The sequence below is a fragment of the Momordica charantia genome, assembly GCF_013281855.1.
Source record: "Momordica charantia cultivar OHB3-1 chromosome 3 unlocalized genomic scaffold, Mcharantia_2.0 BLBB01000003.1, whole genome shotgun sequence".
NCBI classification, from domain to species: Eukaryota; Viridiplantae; Streptophyta; class Magnoliopsida; order Cucurbitales; family Cucurbitaceae; genus Momordica; species Momordica charantia.
In genome coordinates, this window is record NW_028275161.1 from 9,626,970 (window position 1) to 9,647,741 (window position 20,772).

Here is a 20,772-nt window from a genome sequence, read left to right on the forward strand (position 1 = left end):
AAATAGAATACTTGGCAAGGATTCATAAGTTATTTTGGAAAATACAAAACAACTTTATGTGATTCCCGCTCAATCGCTCATAAGGTGATTCCCTAAGTAAATTTTTACTAAAAAGTTAAGAGAAAATTAATTTTTAAAATGGTTATTGTTTTAATTTTCAAAATTTTCTTTGTATCGACGTTATTTTGACCTTAAATATTGGGAGTTTTTTTTTTAAATTTTTGTCACTCCCTAATTCTATTTATCTTTAATTTTGTTTATTTTCTCTGATTGTTTCCTCTAAAAATTTTTGTAATCTATCTCTTAACTTTTAGTTCTCTATTTTATAAGTTTATTTTTCTATCTAAAATGTTTGTCTCTCACCCTCTACAATTTTCTCTCTGATATTTTTGTTTCTCCCTAACAACTCTCTCTCTCTCTCAAAATTTTGGACTTTGTATATTAATCATTTAAAACCATTTTTAATTATATAAAAGTCACTTGAAAATTTGTGTAACCAAATGTTAAAATAATTATATAAAAATCAGTTTCACAAAACAATTACCATTAAATCTCATTTGCTAAAATCACTCCAACGTTCTCAAACAAGCGGATTAAACCTACTCATATAATTGATTTTTATTGTTAGGTATGATTAGTTGTGTCTATTTGGGATAGGGATTACAAAAAAGTATTAATTTAACTTAATACTATCATTTAGAAAATATATAATAAGAAAGATGCTACATATCATGTCCAGAGTCAAATAAATGATTTATATTTTAATAGTCTTTAGGTTTGTAGCCTCAAATTTGATATATTTGAATTGTATAGAGAAATTAAATGAGTTATAAAAATTTAGACTACATGGTTCATGTTTAGTTTGTGATCGGGAAAAGGTTCAAATCTCACAATGGGCACCTATCTTAGGAACTAATTCCTATATGTTGTCCAACATCAAATGTTGTAGGATCAAGCGGTTATCCCGTGAGTTTAATCAAGATACGTGTAAGCTGGTTTGAACACTCACGAATATAAAAAAAACAATTATAATAAAAAAAATGTTTAGTTTATCAGAGTTTTTCATCTCTAATCGATCAAAGTAAGCGTATAGCTTTACAAGCTTAAGAGAATTCAATATATTAAACTAAACTTAGGCTCAACCTTTAAAATATAAGTTATACACCTCCAATACTAAAACAACTGTAATATTATGTTGATATTTGATTAAATACTATGTAACTATCATGAGTAATTCATTCGTCCAAGAGGATCCACGTAAAAATAATTTAGGGACAATAGATTCAAACTTCATGATAGCTACCTACCTAAGAGGTTGTTCCATGAAACTAGTCGATGTGCGTGTAAATTGGTCCAGACACTAAAGAATATAGATTATATATATATATATTATGGTGATAAATAAAATAAATTGGGTTGGATTTGAAATATGTCAAATAACATGATCTGATGATGTCAAGATGAATATAATAATATAAATGGGGAAAAGAGCATTGAATTCAGCCTTTATGTGGGAAAATCCAAATACTTAAAAGGGGAATGTGAGGAATCTGTCATACTCAAGAATTGTGTGTCACACTCACAAACAAAGCTGGGATTTTCAATTCCACTCCAAGCTGTGAACCACTTTTTGCTTCTTCCAATTTCTTCGTTTGCTTTCGTTACTCTTTTATTTGGGCCCCCGCCCGCCGCCACCACCAAACACAGGAAAAAAAAAATTAACTCAATTAAGGTTTCTTTGGTTTATTTAAAACTTTTTTATTTTTTATTTTTCTTTTTATACATGTGTTTAACAAATGTGAATTAGATGAGCTGTAAATGAATATCATTTTCTATACATAGAACCATAAATTTTGGGTCAATGATAAACGATCGGTCATTATTGACAAAACTATATTTTTATTAAATTTGGGGTAATTATAAATTATCCCTAGATTAAAATTAAAGACGAAAAATGACAATTCTCAAATAATGTCAGGTGTCTTTCATTTGACCCTTTGAAATGGTTTTAGTGGGTCTAATGAGGTCATACAAAATTAGGTCCAGTATCGATTTAGTTTAAAAATAAAATGGATGACATTTTGGCTCGAAACCCAAATTGCCATGAGACCATTATGGTGGATTGATATTTAAATAAGTATAAATCCACTTAAAGAATTGAACTGAGTCCAAAATCACCACAGCCCAAATATTTTTAGATTAAATCGGGCTCGTAACCCAAATAGAGCCCAAATCCATGGGTTGGGTCTGAAATTACCCAAGTCTATCAAGGGATGTGAATCCCGGAGTGGAAGCGGATCTTCGTTGCTGATTTTCGGGATACAAAACCGAAATTGAAAGAAGGAAAATACAGAGGAAACTCAATACATTTGAAGAACGTTTCTTCAACAAATTTCCGACGAACACCACCACCGAGCCTTCCTTGCTATCCTCTGGGTACGAGATCGTTCTTGTGGGAGAATTTCTTTGGAACGAGAGAGAGATTGAGAGAGCTCTTGAGAGAATTGGTGGGAGTTTTCTTTTCTGTGTCCTGTTTTATTTTCTTCAACCCTTGAAGAAGAAGAACAATTGTTGGGTGTGTTGCCCTAAACTCGTAGTTTGTATTTTGTAAAAACAAATGTCTATTTAATAAAGTTTTATTCAATAAATTTGTTGTTGAATCATAGCTTTGCATTGTCCAAAATCCAATAAACTAAACATCCAAGGTTATTTTTGATGTAATCGGGACAGTATATATACTGGGTATATAGTTGATATACGGGGTATATATTTGATATACCCCTGATATATGAATGGATAATGTCCCGTGAATAACTTAAAGGGTCTATAGTATATGGATAAGGCTGGGTACCTTATCCTAGCAACACTATGGATACGGCCCGCTCTGTAAAGGTTACAGACGACTCGATCCAGGTCGTTCGTGTGGAGACATGCGAGTGGGGGTATCCTATACAATGAGTTTGTATAAGACCGGACCGCGAAATAGGCAATCTTTAGATGTAACACCGTTAAATAATAGATTGTCATTTCTTAGGATGACCAGACAACTCATTCTCAATCCTGAGTGAGTTATGGACTCCTGCCCCTGAGGGCTCGTTCTTTGATCTGTATGGGTGAGAGTGGCCCGAGTTGCCGACTCAACATTCCTACCATTTTGGGGACGAGACCGAGTGGGGAGCTGGGAACATAACTTCACAAGATGGAATTTACTCCTCCCCGACTTTAGGGGAGTGATGAGTGTTCCCTTAAATGCTGACTCCGGGACTTGAACAAGGGGCCCCATCCTCTCATTGGCCGAGAGGGACTTCCGGTTATTGGTTGGACCATAACCGGGTTGTTCATTAGAGGAGCAGTGGTGTTTAAGGAGTAAGATGTAACTCAGGGGTAAAACGGTAATTTGACCCAACTTGAGTTACAAACACTCGTGAAGGATTGACTCGTCATTAATGGTCGTATATCCCTAGACACGAAAACATTCTGCAGTGAGAAGAGTGCAACTGCGGGTCTTTAGTGGAATGACCCGCAGTTAACGAATCTAGATTAACTCGGTCAATGAGTTTGACCGATTAACCTTGCATCGTTGGAGCTTCGGATCTGTAGGTCCATTAGGTCCCCTTGCTAGCTCATAACGGGTAAAACGAGGATCAAATTTTTTGGAAGAATTTGAATTGTTTAAATTACTTAAGGGATTATATGTATATTGATACATTATAATATATATAGTTAATTGTAAATTAAAACTATATATTATGAGAGATATTATTTGAATGAGATTCAAATAAAATTAATATGAATAAGATTCATATTAAAACTATAGGTTAAAAATAATGTGGATAAGATGTACATTAAAACTATAGGTTATACGAGAGAAATGTTTTAGAATATGATTCTAATTTTATAATAAATAATTAAGTGTTAATTATTTATGTATATATATATTTATTAATTATTAATTGGATTAATAATTAATTATATTTATTAATTAATCAAGGTGCTAATCCAATTAATAATTAATAAATATATATATACATAAATAATTAACACTTAATTATTTATTATAAAATTAGAATCATATTCTAAAACATTTTCTCGTATAACCTATAGTTTTAATGTATATCTTATGCACATTATTTTTAACCTAAAGCAATCCTCTTTTATCTAATTTATTCAAACACGAATAAGGGTCCTCCACGTGTCCCGGGTACGTTTACTCCCAAACATTGGCCCCCTCTCTGTTAGGTTCGATCTCAACCTGACAGAGAAGTTCATTCGAATCTATTTTGGACACGTGGTGACTTTCTATTTGTAGAGGGAATATGACCGTTGCGAAATACGTTTCGACCTGCCAGGTTGTCGGAGTACTCAAGCGTTTCGTCGTTGCGTATCCCGAGAAGATCCCAGCCGCTCGTTGGTTACACGTGTACGACGCGGAGATTTTTCCGATCAGCTATAAATAGTCCCGAAACTTCAGGTCAAACCTTACGTTTCCTGAATTTCTGGAGTTCGATCTGAAACCAGCTCGAACCCTTTCTCTAGGTCAGTCATTTCTTCTTGCTCTTACTCTTCTTTCAAACATGGTAGTTTTCTTGTCTTCCCCCTCTAGTAGCGATAGCTTGGATAGTTTAGGTCGGACGATAAGTAGTTCACCCCCCAAACTAAGTGACTCTGGGGAGGTCTTAGCTCGTAGGTTAGAATCCGAGCTTGAAGAAATAGAGAACTTTAGGTTCTCAGATGACGGAGAGGATAGTGATACCTCCACCTCGGGCCAGGGTTTGGAGTACCCTTCCAGGATGCCCGAGCATTATCTTGGACCCCTTCGTAGGGGGTTTAACATTCCGAATGACATCCTTCTTAGGATTCCGGAGGAAGGGGAAAGAGCTGACAATCCCCCAGAGGGATGGGTCACTCTTTATCTCAAGATTTTTGAGTACGGCCTCAGGCTTCCCCTTCATCCTTTCGCCCAGGAGTTCTTAAACCGAACTGGACTGGCTCCTGCTCAAGTGGCCCCCAATGGGTGGGGTGTCATTTTTGCTTTAGCCATTCTTTTTTGGTTGTGAGCTCGGGATGAGGACGAGGCCGAGCTGCTAAGTGTTGGTCAGCTCCTTGGATGTTTTGAGGCCAAGAGGATAGCCAAAAAACCTGGTCGGTACTATATGTGCGCAAGGAAGGGCGCGGGTGGTATAGTCAAGGGGCTGACCTCTATCAAGGGATGGGTAGGCAAGTGGTTCTTTGCCTCTGGAGAGTGGTTGGCAAAGGACGAATCAGGCCGTCCCTTCTTTGACGTGCCTGCTAGGTTTGGGAACCTAGGTATGAAGTTTTTCTTATTTTCTTTTTCTTTTCATTTCTTGGTATTCACATCTAACTCGAACTTTTGTTTATTTTGTGCAGTATCAATCAAGCCGATTCCCGAGCTCGATCAAGCTACTTTTGACACCCTCAAATTCTACAAGGACAACTTCCCAAGGGGCCGGAAGATCGGGACCTTGGTCACCGACAAGCTGCTGCTAGAATCAGGGCTATTGGACTACAATCCTTTAGTTCGTCCAATTGAAGCTTCGAGGCCAAACTCCGAGCTCGATAAGTCGTGTTCGATCTCAATCTCAATTTTAGCTTCAAGTTTTTTACTTCTAACATTTCTTCTTATTCGTACTGCAGCTATGGTGTGTGGATTCACAAGCAGCGTGAAACGCAAGTCTAAGGGCCGTGCTCACGCCCTTAAGACAATTCAGAGCTCTGAACCATCTACACCTGCCGTGGATCAGAATGCAGCTCAGGACCAGGCTAGTCCATCTTCTGCAACTCCAACTCCGGTGATTGAGTTGGATTGTACTGAGGAGCGCTCCAGGGAGAAGCGCTCGAGGAGCGAGTCCGAGGCCTTGGACGTGTCACCTCTTCGTGAGGTGAGAGAGGGCTCTCCTCTGAAGAGGAGGAAGAAGAAGAAGAAGACCACCTCCTCCTCGGAGGTTGGACCTCGCGGCCCCCTGCCTTCAAGCCATGCCGACCTCGTAGACGACCCTGAAGCTCGGATGAGGGGCACATCCGACGTGAAGATGCGGTTCAGAATGGAACCGTCGAGCTCCGGGGTGAAAGACCAGGTGTCACGCATCTCGGCTGCCTGCTTGGATCGCTGTCTTAGGAGAGCCTCCAAGTTTGTGAGCGACCTAGGGTCCGTGCTGCAGCGGACTATCGACCACGCCATCGAGGTAAGACCTACTCTTTAGCACTTATTTTGTCGTCTCATAACTTGATTTGGTCTAACATGTGTTCGCCTTCTATGTCTTACAGGCGTTCACTGCCTCCATCTATTTAGCAGTCATGATCAAGGCCGAGCTGGATGGAAGGGAGGCCTTGGTGGCGAAGGAGAGGGAGAATTCCTCTGCTGCCCTGGAGGCTGCCACTACGATCAAGGGGGAGCTGCTGAAGGCTCGGAGCGAGGTGGACATACTGAGGGCTGAGGTTGAAGCCAAAGCCGAGCTGCTGAAGAGGGAGGATGAAAGGCACAAGGCCCACCTCCGAGCTGCCCACGCTATCACTAAGGGGCTGGAGAAGGAGAAGTTCCAACTCCTTAAAGAAATGGACGACCTGCTCCAGGCCTTCGAAGGGAAAGACGCTACAATTGGGCGTCTTACTGCCGAGTTGAAGGCGGAGAAGGAGCGTCTTTCTAATGGAACTCTTCTTGAAACAGCCTTCAGGCAGCACCCAGATTTTGACGGGTTTGCCAAGGACTTCAGCAACGCAGGCTTCAAATTCCTGATGAAGGGGATTGCTGCTGACATGCCACACCTCCAGGTCGACCTCGGCGATCTGAAGAAGAAGTACGCTGAGAAATGGGCTTCTGGGCCTAATGGCACCCCAGGTCCTGCATCCCTGGTGGACAAATACGTCAAAGATCTGGACTCTGACTACTCCGACCTGGAGAAAGACGAGGTCCCAAGTTAGGAACCTACTGAGGTCGGCACCACCCAAGAAGGAGTCCCTTCCTAGCAGAACGAATCTCAGGAGGTCAACCTTCTAGGTTCTCAAGGCGAGCTATCTTCTCACCTCGGGAGCGGCTGAGTCTCATTAGTTTTTTTTTTTTGTAAGCCTTTGGGCTGGGCTACAAGGTATATAAGCCTTGGCTCTCCCCTTTTGATTAATGAAATTTCCAATTCTCCATTTCCATTTGCTCTTCTGCTACTTCTTCTTTTAGGCTTTTAATCTTGCTTTTGCAAGTTGGAACTTACAAATGAATAAATTCATCTCGCACCTCTAACTTAAAGGATCGCACCTCTAACTTAACTTTGGGCTTAAGCTTTAAGATAACTCTTTTCACATCGTACCTCTTACCTAAGGTTTGAATTTGAGAGTTTCTTTTGTTAATCTTTAATAATTCTCCTCGAACTCGGAAGTCCGAAAGAACACTAGGCAATTGGAACTTTCTACATTGCACCTTTAACTTGTTCGTTCAAAGGGTTGAATTTTGTGTCCATAGTTAATATTCACATCGCACCTCGAACCCGTAGGTTTAGAGGATTGAATTTCTTGAACCTTCAACATCACACCTTTAACTTAAGCGTTCAAAGGATTGAATTTTGGTTCGTAATTGACTTTGACATCGCACCTCAAACCCGTGGGTTTTGAGGATCGAATTTGATCGAGTTTTGCCCTTACTTTGCCGATTTTAAATCTTGTGGGAGTCCGTGGCCCCCATTTAATTTCTAATCGAACTCGGAGTTATGAAATTAAATAGCCCCATTTATTGAAAGTTCCGCCCCTTGAAAATTTCTACAAGCCCATTTTGGGACTATTTTGACATTTCAGGGGTAATAGCACTTCAAGTGCTCCGCGTTCCATGGATGCGCAAGCACTCTTCCTTCCAGGTCAGCCAGCATATAAGTTTCAGGTCGGACTATGCCTTTGACTTCGCATGGTCCCTCCCAACTTGGGTCAAGGGTGCCAACATGACTCTGAATTTTTCTTCAGACTAAATTTCCAACTTGAAAGCTTCGAGGTCGAACTCGGGCATTGTAATGTCTGGCCATTCTGTTCTGATACTCTGCTAAGCGCAGCTGAGCCATTTCCTTTTTCCCTTCCAATAAGTCCAAGTTAAGGAGTAGCTCTTCCTCGTTCTTTGCTGGCTCGTACTGTTCTACCCTGTCTGTTGGTATGCCGATCTCGACTGGTACAACAACTTCGGAACCAAAGGCTAGCGAGAACGGAGTTTCGCCAGTTGACTCCCTTGGGGAGGTTCGATATGACCACAAAACTTCAGGTAGCTCCTCGACCCATCTTCCCTTTCTGGAGTCCAACCTTAGCTTGAGTCCTCGCTTTATGATCTTATTTACTGCTTCAACTTGTCCATTCGCTTTTGGATGCGCAGGGGACGAACTGAGGTGGCTTATACCAAGTTTTCTGCAAAAGTCCTTGAACTTTGCATTGTCAAATTGTTTTCCGTTGTCTGTCACAATAGCATTTGGTATGCCAAAGCGGCACACAATGTTTGTCCATATGAACGACGTGACCCTGGACTCTGTGATGTGGGATAGTGCCTCGGCTTCGGCCCACTTAGTGAAGTAATCCACAGCGACAATGGCGAACTTTGTTTGTCCTTTGCCCAGAGGAAAATGACCTATGATGTCCATCCCCATTACGCAAATGGCCATGGGGCCGAGATGGGGATGAGCAGTTCGGGAGGTTGATGTATAATATTTGCGAAACGTTGGCAGTTGTCACAAGCTCTCACAAACTGTTTTGCATCCTGCTCGACACTGGGCCAATAGTACCCTTGTCGAACCACCTTGGCCGACAACGACCTGGCGCCAGAGTGGTTTCCACACACCCCTTCATGAACTTCCCTAAGAATGTAAAGGCCTTCTTCGGGAGTCACACACTTGAGGAGAGGCAGGGAGAAGCCACGCAGGTACAACATTCCTTCTCGGAGTATGAACCGGGCTGCTCTTCGCGCCATCTTCTTTTGCTCCTTTGGATCTTGGGGTGGGTTTCCTTTGATGAACTCCACAATTGGGTCCATCCAAGTGAGTGATGAAGTATCAACCTCCATTACATCTGGCTCCAAGATTGAAGGAGTGTCCAAGATTTCGACCGGGACCGATCTAGCCAGGTCGGTCTCGTATGCTGATGCCAATTTGGCTAAAGCATTTGCATTAGAGTTCTCAGATCTTGGAACTTGACTCACCTCGTAAGTCCCGAACTGGGCGAGGTGCGATCTGACCTTACTCAGATATTTTTCCATCCGGGGGTCCTTCGCTTGGTACTCCTCCTTGATCTGATTTACAACTAGCTGGGAGTCACTAAAGACCTTTGTGTGACTGGCCCCCAGTTCTTTGGCAACGCGCAGGCCTGCTGGGAGTGCTTCGTACTCGGCCTCATTATTTGACGTCCGAAAGTTGAACCGCAGAGCATATTCAAATCCCTCACCTCCTGGTGCGAGCAAGAGGATTCCTGCCCCGCACCCCCTCTCATTAGAAGATCCATCAACGAAGATCGTCCACGAGAGGTCGGATTTGACCAACTGAGGTGGTGGAGTGAGCTCTGCGATAAAATCGGCCACTGCTTGTCCTTTCATCGCAGTTCTGGGCTCGAACTGGATGTCGTACTCGCTCAATTCCAATGCCCACTTCATCAGACGCCCTGATGTTTCAGGCTTAAGGAAAATATTCTTCAGGGGCAAGTTTGTAAGTACTACGACCGTGTGCGCTTGGAAGTACGGCCTAAGTCTTCGGGCCGAGGTGACTAAAGCGAGGGCCAGCTTCTCCATTTGGGGATATCTGGTCTCGACCTCGGTCATGGCCTTACTGGTGTAATAAACGGGGCTCTGGCTCGCACCCTCCTGCTTGATCAGTGCCGAGCTGACGGCGCTAGCAGATACCGCCAGGTACAAATGGAGTTTTTCCCCTGGTAATGGCTTCGCGAGTAGAGGTGCCGAGCAGAGATAGTCTTTTAACTGCCCCAGCGCTTGCTTACACTCTTCCGTCCATTCGAACGGTCCCTTCTTCCTAAGAACTTTGAAGAATGGAAGACACTTGTCCGTCGATCTTGACACGAACCTATTCAAGGCTGCAATCCTGCCATTGAGGCACTAAAGCTGCTTTAGAGTCTTGGGTGCCTCCATCTCGAGCACGGCCTTTATTTTCTCTGGGTTAGCCTCAATCCCACGGTTATTTACCATAAAACCAAGGAATTTTCCCGAGGAGACTCTGAAAGCACACTTGGTCGGATTGAGCTTCATTTGGTACTTGCGTAGCACTCCAAAAGCTTCGGTCAGATCGGAAAGATGCGACTTTGACTGCTTGCTCTTGACAAGCATGTTGTCCACATACACTTCCATATTCCGACCGATCTGCTTGGCAAACATTTTGTTCACCATCCTTTGGTAGGTCGCACCCACATTTTTTAGGCCAAAAGGCATCACCTTGTAGCAGTACAGATCTTGGTCTGTTATGAACGCGGTGTGATCTTGGTCTGGCAAATGCATTTTAATTTGGTTGTATCCGGAGTAGGCATCCATGAAGGTGAGTAGCTCGTGCCCGGCTATTGCGTCCACGAGCTGGTCGATCTTTGGAAGGGGGAAGCAATCTTTTGGGCACACCTTATTTAAATTTGTAAAGTCCACGCACATCCTCCACTTCCCGTTGGATTTTTTAACTAATACAACGTTAGAGAGCCACTCAGGATACATAATTTCTCGTATATATTCAGCTTTTAAGAGTTTGTTTACTTCCTCAACAATTACATCACTCCTCTCTTTATTTACAGGTCTTCTTTTTTGCTTTACAGGTCGGAATGATGGGTCTATGTTGAGGCGATGCACCATGATCTTCGGGTCGATACCAGGCATGTCCTCGTGAGACCATGCGAAGACGTCTGAGTTAGACCTGAGGAAGTTGATCAGTTCTTCCCTGTCAGTGGCCCCCAGCTTGGTTCCTATGCTTACTTGTTTTTTGGGGCTAAGTAAAGGAACAAGCTCGAGCTCTTCTGTTGGCGGAGAGAACTGCCTTTTGCATTCCTTTGGTAGGTCGGCCTCTGACTCCTACAGCTTGCCACGATTGGTTTGTTCCTCCAGGGCGCATACCGCCGACCCTTTAAGTGCGGATGCATAACACTCCCGTGAGGTTTTTTGCTCACCTCGGACCGTGCCCACCCCATTCGAGGTTGAGTATTTCAAGACTTGATGCAGTGTGGAGGGGACGGCCCGGAATGAGTGGATAATAGGTCTCCCGAAGATGGCGTTGTAGGCCGACTTGCCGTCGATCACCACGAACTCAGCCATCTGCGTTACTTGGGTAGCGTCTTGTCCGATAGTTACCGGCAGGTCAATGCACCCTTCTGGGGAGACTGATTCTCTAGAGAATCCAACCAAGGGTGTTGGACTCTTCTTTAATTGTGACCTGGTCCATCGCAATGCTAGATACGTTGGGAGGGACAAGATGTTGGCAGATACGCCTCCATCAACCAATACTCTTCGGACCAAGACGTGATCGATCAGAGGGGCGATCACCAGTGCATCGTTATGGGGCAAGTGGACCTCTTCCAGGTCGGCATCGTCGAAAGTGATGGAGCAAGTAGATTTTTGCTCCCTGATGATGCATACCTCGCGTCTGGCCTCCTGAGCTAGTTCTTTCCTTTTGTTTCCGGACTGGCCCCCGCTCGGACCTCCAAAAATAGTGTTGATGACCGCAGGTCGGTCATCCCGGCGAGGCAGCGTTCTTGAATGCTTCCTTTCTTCTTTCTTTTCGACCGAGTTAGACCTCGGTTTGCAACACGAATTTTTTAAAGTAGCCATCTTGAATGAGGTCTTCAATCTGGCGCTTCAACTCCCAGCAACTTGTCGTATTATGGCCGTGATCGCGATGAAAACGACAGTACTTATCCTTGCTGCGCTTTTCTGGGTCTCCTCAGAGCTTCTTAGGTAGCTTCAGGAGCTTTTCCATCCCGCTCTCCTCGATGTTCGTGAGTATCTCAGAGATGGGGATGGTGGTTGGTGTGTACCGTTCATAAGGTCGGCTCCAGCTGGGGCCGCTCTCCGACCTACGGTATTCTGTTCTGCTGGCGGAAGAAGACGATCCCTTGTCTCCGGACTTGGAATCAGTCTTCCTCTTCTCTTGGGTCAATTTCTTCTGATCGATCTGCTTTTCAGGTCGGCCAGTCTTGGTTCGGAGGAGCTCTTTCCCATCAATGACCTTTTTTGCCTTCTGCAAGACTTCGACGAAGGTTGCCGGAGCCTCCTCTTCGAGCTTCAGAGTGAGGGTCTCATCAGCCAGGCCGGTGAGGAAGTAGCACATGGCCGAATCGTCGGAGCAGTGCACAACCTTCGGCCGCTCCTCCTGAAACCTTGTGACATATTCTCTCAGCGTCTCTCCTTCCTTCTGCCTGATGGTGGCCAGGTGAGTCGCTGTCTTTCTATCATAATGCCGAGAGAAGAACTGACTGATGAACTCCTTCCTCAGCTGGGAGTAGGTCGAGATCGACCTGGCCGGCAGTCTTCGGTACCACAAGCGCGCGCTGCCTGTGAGCGCGATTTGGAAGGCGCGGCATTTTATTGCATCCGTTGCCGCTTGAAAATCCATGAGGCCCTCGAAGACCTCAACATAGTCTTTGGGGTCCTTAGACCCATCATAGGGCTTCATGGTGGGAGTCTTGAACTTCGGAGGGATTGGAGCCTCCATAATATCCGAGGTGAATGGCGATTCTCCCAAGTCGCCATCGTCAAACGGGCTCTCCTTCTTCTCGCACCTGGCTTTGAGTGCCTCGACCTACTCATCGAACCTGTGTTTCATCAGGTCGAATTCTTCCCTGGTAATCACAGCTTCTGGTATTAGAGGCTTGTACTTCGATTGAGCCTTCAGGTTCGAGTTGGAGAACTCTCGGGAGTAGGACGGAGAATCTTTCGGTTCCCGAGAGGCTTTCTTCTTCTTATCAGTGAGGTGCTTTCTAAGATCATTGTCTCGCAAGCTGTAATCCACCCCTTCATCGTTAGGAATGGGCTCGCGATCGCCAGGTTGGATAGATGGAGCTCCCTTTTCACCAGGTGCTCCCGGAGTTATAGAAGGAGATGCAGTTCGGTTAACACGCGTTGCCTCGGCGTACATCTCTTCCATTGTGCGCAACCGATGGCGCATATCATCCAACTCGCGCTGAAGAGTAGACAGAGCTTCAGGGTCTGCTGCCTGGTTGGCCCTTTGGGAGGTCTTTCTCGACGTCCCTCCTCGGCCTCTGTTGGCTTTTGAGGGTTTGGAGTGAGTAGGTGGTAGCCTTGGTTCGCATGGCGGGCAGATCTCCCTCTTGCCCTGCTCGGACCTGGTCCTCGACTATTCTTGCACCGAGGTCTCGCTGAGGGCCGTTATCAGCGTTCACACCCCTTTGTTCTGTCGTATTGGCAGAGTTTGTTGGATGCTGTCCTTGCGTATATATATATATATTTTTTAGATCGGGATGACTTAAGATGTCTCTTCCCACAGACGGCGCCAAATGTTTATACAGGAATTTGCACAACGGTTCTTCACGAATTGGACTCGAACCCGGTCTTCGGTTCCGACCTGAACACTAGAGTGGACCTGCACAAGAAGGTAAGCACTCCGACGCTCAAGTCAGTATAGATCGGACTCCTTATTTAGTTCGAGGTGAGATTCGATACCTGAGCGTGAAATGAAGCCCTCTATTTATAGGTGACGGACCTGACAGCACACACAACCGGCGGTTACATGTCTTTTCTCATATCGGACCTGTCGGGTTCCGAGCAGGTCGGACACCAGTCAGGTCGAACTTTGGTGCCCATACTTCATCTTTTAAGGGGCAAACCCAGTCACCTCGGCGGGGCCGAGGTAGACCTAAGCAATCCTCTTTTATCTAATTTCTTCAAACACGAATAAGGGTCCTCCACGTGTCCCGGGTAAGTTTACTCCCAAACAAATGTTATTATGTGTCTGACATGCCTTCTCCCTTTTAGTTATCACCAATTAATTTCGAGTTGTCAGGAGGATGGCTAGTTTATGAGTTGGAGTCGAAGGATTTAATAAACAAAATTTTGGAATTCTTCATCAGCATTCATGCTTCGTCTTCTTTCTATCTGTTTAATTTGGAAGGGAAGTTGAATTGGTTCGATACCTAGAGGATTTGACCTATTTATTCGGATTTATTGAAGATAAAATACAGTTTTAATCCCTGAATTTTGAGTCCAATATCTATTTAATTCTTGAAGTTCAAAAAATAACGCTTTAGTCGCTAGGTTTGAAAAATTGTTCTCAAGGGTCGTGAGTCAATCTTACCGTCAATCTTACAGTTAATTGACTAATAGAACAATGACGTGGCATAATTAGGTTTAAATTTTTATATTAATTTGGATTTATCTAACTTAAAATTTAAAATTAATAATAAAAAGTTAGATAAACCCAAATTAATATAAAAATTTAAACCTAAATTTATTTATTTTTTCCTTTGTCTATCTTGTCTCCTCATCTATCGTGTTCGTGTTCTTCCCCTGATATGGAACAGATCTGTAGTTAAGTTCACCTTCCACTGAAAAGCTCGTCATTGTAACGGGCATGAACACCCAAACCTGATTTATCGCCGGAAACAACCAAAAACTTGACATGGTTTGAGTTGGGTCCTGCACAACGACGCTGAAGTAAGGATCCCCCATTTCAAATCTAGACGTTTCAAATTCAAAACCCTCTTCTTCTTCAACCAAGGATCCATCTACTGCAACATTGAGCGTTGAATCGAAGTTGAAATCGAAGCTATGGTGTGTGTATCTCATCATCTCCCCAAATCCCCTTCAAAACCTATGTTAGGGTCACCTTCAACTTCCCGACCAGTATGGTCCAATTTCTTCGGTTGGGTTTGCACAAATCTCTTTATGAATCCAATTTCAATTTTATCGGTGTCATGTTCAATTAGTCGTTCGGAGTGATTTTCCGAGCCATTTGGCTTCAATTTTAGTGAAATAGTGGAATTTCTTTTAAGAGACACGCTTAGATTATGTCGCTTGTTCTGAGATAACCTTGTGCAAGAAAAGGGGAGCAACGTAGGAATAAGGAGAGGTAATAATCTATGAAGAAATGAAATTAAAAAATAAATAATAAATAATAACAATAAAAATGAGATCTGCTCCATGCCCATTCTGGTAGGGTGCGGCGGTTAGCGAGAGAAAAAGGGGAGGACGGGTTGAGGTTGGATGAGGCAACAGGGAACAGAAGACAAAAAAATTAAATTAAAAAATAAAAAAGAAAAAGTTTCAGGTAACCTAAATTAATATAAAACTAATCAAATTGCCACCTTATTTTAAAATAGCAACCTCAAACCTCAAGTATGGCACGTCATTTTTCCGTTAGTCAACTAACGGTAAAATTTGATTCAGAGACCATTTAGAACCATTTTCAGCTATTAAAGTATAACTTTTTTAAATTTTAAGGATCAAATAGACACCTAGCTCATAATTCAGAGACTAAAAGTATATTTTGCCCTTAAATTTAGTCTTCTTGTTCATGAACTAATGAGACAAAAGGATTTTTGTTGCTAAATTGATTTGAAAATTAATTCCGCCCAGAGAATGTGTACCTTTTCTCTAGCTTGTTACTCAAGGGAATAAAAGGTCCTTTCTTAATTTTGAAGGGAGGTTGAATGACGGCGATATTTTTCAAAAATGCATGACAACGATATTCCCAGACATGGTAGAACCAACTATTGAAATTTTAATGGATGATTTATCGGTTTTTGGTGAGCCTTTTGAAACATGTTTGAAAAATTTAGAAAATGTTTTACAAAGACGCAAGGAGACTCATCTATTGTTAAATCAAGAAAAATGTCATTGTAGGGTACATGAAGGAATTGTGTTATAATATAAGATCTTGGACAAAGGTAAAGATATCGACAGAGCGAAATTTGATTTAATTGTTAAATTACCACAATAACGTTGGTTAAAGACATTAGGAGTTTCTTAGGACATGAAATTTTACCACCGTTTTACAATAATGTTACATTCGTTTATAGAATGTAAGAACAGTCCTTCAATTACATTCGTGGTGGCATTCGTGGGAAATTTTCGTAAAAATATTATTGCCCTTATTTTTGCTGGATTTTTGTATCATTAGTTTGACTTTTTGATGCTTTGGTTATCTCTAAATTAAGGGACTGTTCCTACTATTCTTTCATTGATCATGAAGTAACACAGGTTTTACCTATGTCAATATGTGTTGTGCAAAATACTTTTACTCTTTGTCCGTTAACTTCAAGATGTTACCTTTTACATCTCTTTAAGTCCATCGTTCCATACGGATAAACTTTTTTAATTGTCAATGGACCCAACCATCTTGATTTCAATTTACCTGGAAATAGTCCGACGAGAATTAAGCAATAAAACTAAATCCCAAGGCTCAAATCCTTGGACCAAATTTTATAGTCATGCCATTCTTTTGTCTTTTCTTTATATAACTTGGTATTCTCATAAAAAAAATGTCTAAGTTCATCAAGCTCATTGAAATATAATTTCATTGCCTCACCTATAGCAGTTAAATTAAAGTTAAGCTTTCTAGTTGCTTAAAATGTTCGGTGTTCTAATTCAAGGAGCAAATGATAAGCTTTCACAAATACTAATCGATAAGGAGACATACCTAAGGGTATATTTAATGTAGTATTTGTATGCTCATAATGCATCATCAAGTTATATAGCCCAATCTTTCATATTCAAATTAAATGTTTTCTCTAAAATTAATTTGATTTCTCTATTGGAAACTTCAGCTAATCCATTAGTCTAAGGGTGATATGCAGTAGCTATTTTAAAAGGTGTGTGCCCTCATCGCTAATTAAATAGCGTGGAGTTCCATATCTAATGAAAATAATTTTTCCAAAATAAAGTTACTACCTTGGCATCATTATCTGGGGTGGCTGTTGCCTTGACCCATTTGGAAACATAATCAACAACTAGTGATATATAACTCTTACCAAAGGATGGGAGGAATGGTCCCATGAAATTGATTCCTCATACATCAAATAGCTTAACTTCCATAGTTGAGTTAAGGGGCATCTCATTCTTCATGGTCAAATTACTTGTACGCTGACAGTGGCCATAACCTTTGACAAACACATGTGCTTCTCGAAACAACAGTGGCCGAAACAATCCACTTTTTGTAAAGTTTTTGCTATAGTTTTAAGCCCAGCAAAGTGACCTTCATAGGGAGACATAACATGCCTACAAAATAGCATTTTGTTTTTGCTCTACAATACACCTGCGAAGAATATTGTCGGGCACTAATTTATAGAAAAACGACATATCACATCTAAATAACTTAACTTCATGAAAAGACTTCTTAATTTGGTGTTTATTAAAACCATGATGAATTATGTTGGGAATGACTAAGAAAAAATATGTTTTACAAAGCAAATTGGTTACTCAAGACAACATTGTTATGTTTTAATAACCGTTATTCGTGGCCTATTTATACATCAATTGGATGTAAAAGAATAGCATTTCTTAATGGTGATTTAGAGGAGATTTTTATCACAACTTCAAAGTTTTATGTTTCCTAGTCAAGAGAATAAAGTAGGTAAGCTTTGAAATTCTCTTTATAACATTAAACAAGCTCCTAAAGTACATTAGTAGCTTGATTAAATTTAATCAAAGTTGCTTGAAGCTGATTGTGTGACTACACATTTATATGTTGATGACATATACTTTTGGAGTCGATTGTGTGATTACATGTTTATATGTTGATGACATGTTTGTGTTGGCTTTTTGGCCTTAATCTCAAATTAATGAATTTTAATTAATTAATTAATTAATGTTTTGATGATAACAAACTTAATTTTATTTATTGACATTTTTTGTATTTGAAAATGTCCACAGTGTAGAGCTCGTTACAACGATTCCAACGACTGTTAGATCATCCAAATCGAAGCTCAAATGGAGAAGTTACGGTCGAAACAAATTGGAAGGAAAAATACCCAAGAAGATAACGTGGACAGTTCCTAAGCTGACGAGTGACAAGCTTCTTTTTAAAATATATATATATTGAAAAGGAAAAGAAAAAGATTAAAAAAATCAAAAAAATAAAAAAAAGGTCAAAAGTTACCGACGGTAACTTTGTTAAAAAAAATAATAAATAAATAATTTTGAAAACTTTAACGTTTTCTCACATATATATATATAATTAAAATAACTTGTCACATCTCTTAGATATATATATATATATATTATTCTTAATTCAAAATTATCTCAACCCTTCATTTTTAATGATTAAGATCTAATGGTTCAAAATTAAACTTGATTTTTTTTACCATTTTCTTCCCTCTATTTAAACTAAACTTCTCATTCAAAATTACACAATAATTCTCTTATTCTCAATCCTCCATAACTTCAAAATTCTCATTTTGCTAATCTCTCCAAGTTCTCAATTTTTTCTTTCCATCTTATTTGTGAGAGAAATTTTATTGTTGTGAGGATTAAAATTTTTATGAGCTCAAATTTGTATATTTACTCCATTTGAGAGTTTGTAAGTATGTATTTCAAAATCTTCAACTCATTGTAACGGTGTGATCCTCACAGTGGAGATGATCGTTTTTGCTCTTGTGAAGAGCAGTGTACCGGTTTGACTCTTACCGTGGAAAGAGTCAGAATTTCAATTTACAACCCAAGAGGTGCTTGGGAAGTGGAGTAGAACAGTTGTGCTGAACCACTATAAAAATTCCCGGTGTCAAATTTCTCTAACCCTCTCTCTTATTTATTTTTACAATTAATCTTAGAATTTTATTGTTTGCTTTAAATTTCTCTTGTTTGCCTTAAAATTTATTTTATCTTACTTTGTTAAAATTACATATCCCAAAATGTGTACTATTTTTGTCTAAATTGGGCCCATTTATTAAAAAAGTTTATACTTTGTTAATTAAACCCTATTCACCCCCCTCTAGGGTTGCCATACCGATCCAACAGTTTGTTTTTGCACAAATTTATATGTCATTAATGATACCAAGTTGCTTTTATCTTCACATTTTGAAATGAAAGATTTGCAAAAGGCTTATATAAAACTTGGTGTTAAGATAAGTAAATATGATAATGCATTCTTCCTATGTCTTTATTGAGAAGATGTTAAAATAATTTGATTGTTTTGACAGTCAATATGTACGAACACTTTATAATGCTAGTATGAGTCTTTAAAAAATAAGGTTGATAATGTATCTCAATATGGATATGCAAAAATTATGGATAGTATAATGTTTCTAATGAACTGTAGTAGACTTGATATAGCATAAGTTGTGAGTAGATTGAGTATATATATTCACTATCCGAATAAAGACTATTGGACTGTTTTTCATCGTCTAGATTACTGTTTGTATTTTAACAAGTTTCATTTTGTATTACAAGTTTCATCCTTATGGTTAAGACCACTAGTGAATATGAACTTAAATTCTAGATTCAAGTTGTTGTTTCCATATGACCCCTAATAGAAAATGGCTAAAAGACTTCCAAATCATTCAGAAGGTAAGGTCTGTTAGGGAACTGACACTTTTGTAATGTAGAAGGTCAAAGGAGACATCATGATGGAAATCTTAGACTTCTTATAGGAGTAAGGTATGTACTTGAAGTTAAAAGAAACCTAATTTCTCTTAGCATGTTTGATAAGTTAGATTACCATTTAGTTAAAGGTGACATGCTTAGAGTCATGAAGGGTGTCATGGTAACAATGAGACGACCTCTTGGAGAATAGTAAATGAGTTAGTAAAAGATAGCTATAGTTCCCAAACTCTTTGGCATAGACGTCTATGTCACATTAGTAAAAGAAAATTAAAGATTTGGTTAAACAAAATATTATTCCCAATTTAAAATATGTAGAACTAGATATATTTGAGCATTGTGTATATGAAAAATCAGAGTTAAATTTTGGAAGGGTGGTCGCTCGACTAAGAGAAAGTTAGGATATGTGCATGCCGACTTATGCGGTCGTTTGGTAGCAACCAATGGGGGCGCTAGATACTTCTTATCCATTAAATTTGATTGTACCAGAAAGACGTGGGTTTAGGTCGTTAAGAATAAATCTGATACTTTTAATAATTTCGTAGAATGGGCAACATTCATGAGGAACAAAACTAGCCTATAGTGAAAAAGCTTAAAACTAACAATTGACTAGAGTTTAATGACTTTTGTAAGTCCAATAGCTTAGCTAGGCACTTGATCATCTACGCACACCCTAACCAAACGGCGCTGTAGAGAGAATGAACCAAACCTAATGGAGAGAGTAAGGTGCATGGTGTCATATTCACAACTTCCTCAAAAGTTTTAGGGGAAGTTGTTGTAACAGTATGCTACATTATCAATAGAAGCTCATCTATTAGCATTGATCTAAAAACACCCCAAGAGCTTTGACAAAGTAGTCATTTGGATCTATCACATATGAAAGTCTTTAGATCTCTAGCTTCTACTTATTCAAAAGAGGGTAAGTCGAGTCTAAGGGCTATGAAATGTGTTTTTATAGGATATCCCTACGGTTTTAAGGGATACAAGTTGTGGTGTCTAGAACTGAGTAGAGTCAAAATCCTAATAAGTAGAGATGTTGTATTTTATGAGAGCCACATGGGGTATGTAGAAGAGAAAACTTAGTCTATGCTTCTAGCAACACTAGAACTGTTTTAGGTCCACCCCTAGCTATGTCTCAATCTAGTCAAGTAGATGAACCTATTATAGAACATGATAATCCACCATCTACCTTAGATTGGTCACTTATTATTCAATAAGTAGTAGACGAGAAGGAAGTAGAAGTTAACCAAAATCTAGAAAGTTACCAA

General features: G+C 40.4%; 2 protein-coding genes across 2 annotated transcripts; both read right to left on the reverse strand.

Moving 5' to 3' along the window:
* Nucleotides 1-8,626: 8,626 nt before the first annotated feature.
* On the reverse strand, nt 8,627-9,565 carry LOC148212322 (uncharacterized). Its single transcript, XM_088122185.1, has 3 exons — nt 9,217-9,565; nt 8,819-9,129; nt 8,627-8,737 (listed from the first exon to the last, which is right to left on the reverse strand). Exons 1-3 carry the CDS (start codon nt 9,563-9,565, stop codon nt 8,627-8,629), a joined length of 771 nt encoding a protein of 256 aa, XP_087978311.1.
* A 1,464-nt stretch (nt 9,566-11,029) lies between these two features.
* Nucleotides 11,030-11,782, reverse strand: LOC111015187 (uncharacterized). The gene has a single exon (XM_088122186.1). The coding sequence runs from the start codon at nt 11,780-11,782 to the stop codon at nt 11,030-11,032; it is 753 nt and encodes a 250-aa protein (XP_087978312.1).
* Between the last annotated feature and the right edge of the window lie 8,990 nt (nt 11,783-20,772).

Coding starts and splice junctions, on each gene's coding strand:
- LOC111015187 (XM_088122186.1), bottom strand. CDS start 11,782: ATGGCTACTTTAAAAAATTCGTGTTGCAAACCGAGGTCTAACTCGGTC.
- LOC148212322 (XM_088122185.1), bottom strand. CDS start 9,565: ATGAAAGGACAAGCAGTGGCCGATTTTATCGCAGAGCTCACTCCACCA. Junction 9,130..9,216: donor CCGGATGGAAAAATATCTGA/GTAAGGTCAGAT, acceptor CAAATGCTTTAG/CCAAATTGGCATCAGCATAC. Junction 8,738..8,818: donor TTAGGGAAGTTCATGAAGGG/GTGTGTGGAAAC, acceptor AGTGTCGAGCAG/GATGCAAAACAGTTTGTGAG.